Source organism: Hylobates moloch, unplaced genomic scaffold (genome assembly GCF_009828535.3).
Source record: "Hylobates moloch isolate HMO894 unplaced genomic scaffold, HMol_V3 SCAFFOLD_2, whole genome shotgun sequence".
NCBI lineage: Eukaryota > Metazoa > Chordata > Mammalia > Primates > Hylobatidae > Hylobates > Hylobates moloch.
The window spans coordinates 68085068-68090771 of NW_026652277.1; the positions used below are offsets into that span (position 1 = coordinate 68085068).

Sequence of the window (5704 nt, forward strand, 5' to 3'; positions counted from 1 at the left end):
CGAGACCAACCTGACCAACATGGTGAAACCCCATCTCTACTAAAAATACAAAAATTAGCTGGGCATGGTGGTGTGCACTTGTAATCCCAGCTACTCAGGAGGCTGAGGCAGGAGAATTGCTTGAACCCAGGAGGCAGAGGTTGCAGTGAGCCGAGATCACGCCACTGCACTCCAGCCTGAGTAATAGAGCGAGACTCCACCTCAAAAAACAAACAAACAAAAAATTAGGAATAAATATTTACAAAGTGTAAGACATGTATACTGAAAACTACAAAGCATTGTTGATAGAAATTAAAGGCCTAAATATATAGAAAGACATCCCATGTTCATGGATCATAAGACTTAACACTTTTAAGATGGCAATACTCTCCAAATAGATATACAGGTTCAATGGAATCCCCATCAAAATCTTAGCTGTCTTTTTTTGCAGCAGAAACTGACAAATTGATCTTAAAATTCAGATGGAAATATAAGGGACTCCAAATAGCCAAAACATTCTTGACTAAGAAAAAAAAGGTTGGAGGATTCACACTTCCTCATTTTGAAACTTACTATAAAATTACAGTAATCAGGCCGGGCATGGTGGCTCACACTTGTAATCCCAGCACTTTGGGAGGCCAAGGCGGGCAGATGACCTGAGGTCAGGAGTTCGAGACCAGTCTAGCCAACACGGTGAAACCCTATCTCTACTAAAGATACAGAAATTAGCCAAGCATGGTGGTGCACGCCTGTAATCCCAGCTACTTGGGAGGCTGAGGCAGGAGAATCACTTGAACTCAGGAGATGGAGGTTGCAGTGAGCCGAAATTGTGCCACTGCACTCCATCCTGGCAACAAGAGTGAAACTCTATCTCAAAAAAAAAAAAAAAACAGTGTGGCACTAAGGATAGAGGAGGATAAACTATGAGAAAGCACCAGAAGGTACAGGTAGAAAAGTAGGCTGTGTTGATGAGGTTAGACTTCCTCTGTGGGCAATGAGAAGTCCTTGAAGATTTTGCACAGAGACATGCTACATTCAGTCAAGGTTCTAGAGACTAATTGCAGCAGCAGTGTGTAGCAGGAACTGCAAAGTGAAGATACCAAAAGGATGGGGAAAACCCATTGAAAAGCCACTATGCTAACCTAGGTAAGAGATAACGGGGGCCCTAAATTAGAGCAGTGGCAATGGAAATAAGGAAGAAAAACCAAAGATCGATCTCTCTCTCTCTTTTTTCTTAAGACTGGTCAAATGAAGCAGTGGAATGAAAAAGGAACAGAGAAATCTGTGGTTGTGATCAGTTATTTGTAAACACCACTGCACAAAAACCAGCCAAACCAAAGATCTCTTGTATGAGTCATCCTTTTAACAATCCTGTCAAAAGACAGCAGGTCCAGGTCGAGAGCGGTGCCTCATGCCTGTAATCCCAGCACTTCGCAAGGCCAAGGTGGGTGGATCCTGTGAGGTCAGGAGTTCGAGACTAGCCTGGCCAACATGATGAAACCCCGTCTCTACTAAAAATACAAAAAAAATTACCCGGGCGTGGTGGCACATGCCTGTAGTCTCAGCTACTTGGGAGGCTGAGGCAGGAGAATCACTTGAACCTGGGAGGCAGAGGTTGCAGTGAGCAGAGATCTCGCCACTGCACTCCAGCCTGGATGACAAAGCAAGACTCCATCTCAAAAAAAAAAAAAAAGACAGCAGGTCCTGCAGCACTTGCCTTGCCTCCTGAGTGTGAGCGCCTTCTTAAATTCTACATGTAGGAACTCACTCACTTTACCCTAATCCCAGCCTTGAAACGAAGGTACCATAACTCCCATTTTCTAAAAGAAAATCAAACCCACGCAAACTGAATCACTGACTAAAAGTGTTATTGGGCATCCGTGAGATGCTGAAAACTGAGCGACAAATAGCAAATAAGACATTATACCTGGCAACATGCATACAGTTTCCTGGAGGACATAGGCAAACAGGCCATTACAATCTAATGCTATGACGGGGTAGAGAAAAGCACTGGATCTGGAGTCAGACTGCCTGGATGAGAAACATAGCTCCACCACTTCCATGTGACCTTGGCCAAGGGGATAATAATGAAATAATGATCCCCACCTCACAGTATTGTGAAAGATGAAATTAGTTATTATATATGAAGCATTTAGAACACTGGTGTGGCACGTAGGTATCTAAGTATTTATTATTATGATGGTGATGATGATGCAGTATGGGTAAGCTGGGCGTGGTGGTGTGCACTTGTAATCCCAGCTACTCAGGAGGCTGAGGCAGGAGAATTGCTTGAACCCAGGAGGCAGAGGTTGCAGTGAGCCGAGATCACGCCATTGCACTCCAGCCTGAGTGATAGAGCGAGACTCCACCTCAAAAAACAAACAAACAAAAAATTAGGAATAAATATTTACAAAGTGTAAGACATGTATACTGAAAACTACAAAGCATTGTTGAAAGAAATTAAAGTGTGTGTGTATATATATCCACATCTCTACTTTAGAGGAGGGAATCGCGTGGGAAGGCTTCCTGGAAGAAGTCTCCTCTGAGCTGAATGCTCAAAGTTAACCTGCTGAAGTCAATATCCTCATATGTCAAATAATGTCTATCTTACAACATCATTGTGAGAATTGAGAGACCAAATATACAGACAACGACTAGTCCTTATAGAAAACAGAACTCTGACCCACAACCTGCAGCATCCTGCCCAGAAACCCAAACCATTATTTAGAATAACCAGGCCAGGAAGCCAGCCGGCTATAAGCCAGACTTCAAAAATCAGACTGTCATCTCTAGTGACAGTCCAGGAAGCCAAACAATAACCCCTTTAACAATCAGCCCCAAATGGCTAGGACTTTTTTATTTTTTATTTTTTTTTTTGAGATGAAGTCTCACTCTGTTGTCCAGGCTAGAGTACAGTGGCATGATCTCAGTTCACTGCAACCTTTGCCTCCTAGGTTCAAGTGATTCTCCTGCCTCAGCCTCCCCAGGAGCTGGGATTACAGGCACGTGCCATGATGCCTGGCTAATTTTTTGTATTTTTAGTAGAGACGGGGTTTCACCATGTTAACCAGGATGGTCTTGATCTCCTGACCTCCCGATCTGCCCACCTCGGCCTCCCAAAGTACTGGGATTATAGGCGTGAGTCACTGCGCCCGGCTGCAAAATGGTTAGGATTTGATTACTAACTGACAGCTTCTGTAATTTCTGTCCTTGATTCCAACTTAGGACAACCAGAGAAAACCAAATACACACCCCTAACCCATACCATAGAATGTTCTGCTTCTAGTTCGCTCACCTACAGCTTCCCTATGCCAACAGCCTCCAATCAGGCCATACCTGAAGCCATTCCTTTTTTCCACTACAGTTTTCCCACTCCTCTCTTTGACTCGAGTCCCTACTCAAATGCAAGTGACAGTGGCTGACTCTCTTGCTATAACAAGCCCTGAAAAACATAGCCTTTGCTTGTTCTCATTTGGTTGGTCTCCATTTACATCCTCAGAATTTAATTTGATAAAGTACATAAAATATCTAGTGCAAGGCATAATTATTTTTCTAAGGACCTTTTGAATCTTTAAAGGAAATATTAACACAAAGACTGAGGTGTTTTCAACTAAAATTTACACTTTTATCGAATCAAAAGGCCTGCCTGATAACCTGGTTTTAAACGCAGTCCTCAATGGTTTCCAAAGTGGCAGGTCAGACCTGAAAGCCAGCCTCCCTCTCAAACGGTTTTGGGCTTCACTGTATTAGTAGAAACAGTAGAAGTGGTTTCCTACTTACCGTTCTATATTTTGAAAACAGACCAAATTGAGGGATCAGAGAGGCTGTAAGAAGAAAGCATAGACATTTTACAGTAAAGGATCAAGGTAAGGTACTGTTCATAAGGATTTTTTTTTTTTAATTAAGTCTTGCTATGTTGCCCAGGCTGGTCTTGACCTCCTGGGCTCAAGCGATCTTCCTGACAGGCCTCCCAAAGTACTGGAATTTGAGGCGTGAGCCACCACATCCAGCTTCATAAGGATGTTTTAAAATCCAGTTTGGGATTTATCCAGGCCACATCTTCTATTTTCCCATCTAATGCCTACCTTCTTTAAACTTTCCCCATCCCACTTTCCCCAGAAAGGATATTCAGTTTTTTATGGCACCTCTCCCCAAAAGCACATAGAAATAACATTTGGTTCTGTTCCCATTAGGATTGGCTGAGAAAGGGCTTTGAAGCTATGGAATAAAAGTCGCGCTAGCGCACTGCAGCTTCAATTCCTGGTCTCAAGCGAGCCTCCTGCCTCAACCTCCGAGTAACGGGGACTACCGGCCCAAGCCACCACACCTGGCCAAGGAAGTAACCCTTAATTAATAGTTCATGATGTTATTTTCCTTTGCAACTCGGGGTAACAAATACAAAATTTAATACAAGATGTGAGCATTTTAACTCCATTTTAAGAGAGGTGTCCACTGTGGTTGGACTAAAGCCCCTTTCTGTTAAGCATCCACAATTCCTCATTCCTGCACATCTCCTCCCGTGGGACCATACATAAAAACCCAACTCCTCAGGCCGGGCGCAGTGGCTCACGCTTGTAATCCCAGCACTTTGGGAGGCCGAGGCGGGCGAATCACGAGGTCAGGAGATCGAGACCACGGTGAAACCCCGTCTCTACTAAAAATATAAAAAAATTAGCCGGGCGTGGTGGCGGCGCCTGTAGTCCCAGCTACTCGGAGAGGCTGAGGCAGGAGAATGGCGTGAACCCGGGAGGCGGAGCTTGCAGTGAGCCGAGATTGCGCCACTGCACTCCAGCCTGGGCGACAGAGCGAGACTCTGTCTCAAAAAAAAAAACAAAAAAACAAAAAAACAAAAAAACCCAACTCCTCATCTTGGGCACCTGAAAATCTACTTTAACAGAGAAAGCGCTCTAGACGGCAGGTGTCCTCAGAGCTGGGAGCGAAGCCCAAGCAAGAACTAAAGAGGGTGGCTGACTCCACAAAGCCACCCCCACAACCCCCAGTTCGCGCTCCTCCACCTGGCAGGTCCTCTGGGGAACCGCCAGTAACGGGCGCGCGGGTACCGTCGCCGAGGCCGCCCGGAGCCGGGCAGGGTCCGCCGCCGGCCTGACTCCCTCTCCCGCTTTTCTCCGGAGGTCCCCGCTCGCCAGGACCGCTCCGAGCGCTACCTGCGAAGGTAACTGCCAGGAGCAGCAGCGCCAAGCGCAGCACCGCCAGCGCCATCCTCCTCCCGCGCCGGCCGTCTAGCCCCTGCGCTCTGGTGCCTGCGCCACTCGCAGGGAGCGCTCGCGCGACGGGGCGCGGGGAGGGCGGGGGAAGGGGGGAAGAAGGGGCGGGGTGAGAGTGGGAGGAAAAGCAGCGGCAGGTGGCGAGGGAAGAGGGGCGGCGGGAAGAGGAGCCGTGAAGGGTCGGGGGAGAACCGGGAAGGGGTGGGAAGGAGAAAGGTAGAAGGACGGGGGAGGGGGCCATGGGGAAGGAGGGGGCGATGGAGATAGAGGATGGGGCAGTTGTTCGCCCACACCTTCTCCTCCCCGCGAGGAGACGGAGGGGAAGACCTCTCCCTCCGACGTACAAGAACCTGGGAGAGTCCTAGGCAACCCTCGTGGAGCTCTGTCAATCAACACCTATTTCTTAAGCATCTACTAAGTCCCAGATAGTGTTTCGTTGCTGAAGACACAGCCCTGACCTCCACAAAGGAGGTCCTTGTTCTCAGGAAGCGTTCTGCCTT

General features: G+C 47.2%; 1 protein-coding gene across 5 annotated transcripts in view; it reads right to left on the reverse strand.

Moving 5' to 3' along the window:
- The window catches only part of SPINK2 (serine peptidase inhibitor Kazal type 2), a 12264-nt gene extending 7010 nt beyond the window's left edge, over positions 1-5254 (reverse strand). The window contains exons 1-2 of one of the 5 annotated variants that reach the window (XM_032164618.2): positions 5145-5254; positions 3760-3803 (exon numbers count right to left, since the gene is read on the reverse strand). In XM_032164618.2, the coding sequence (XP_032020509.1) occupies positions 3760-3803; positions 5145-5199 (99 nt within the window). In that variant the 5' untranslated portion in view covers positions 5200-5254. Of the gene's footprint in view, positions 1-3759; positions 3804-4994 lie in introns of all 5 variants that reach the window. The other 4 variants (XM_032164592.2, XM_032164578.2, XM_032164602.2 and 1 more) reach the window with 4 other exon arrangements.
- Positions 5255-5704: the final 450 nt, after the last annotated feature.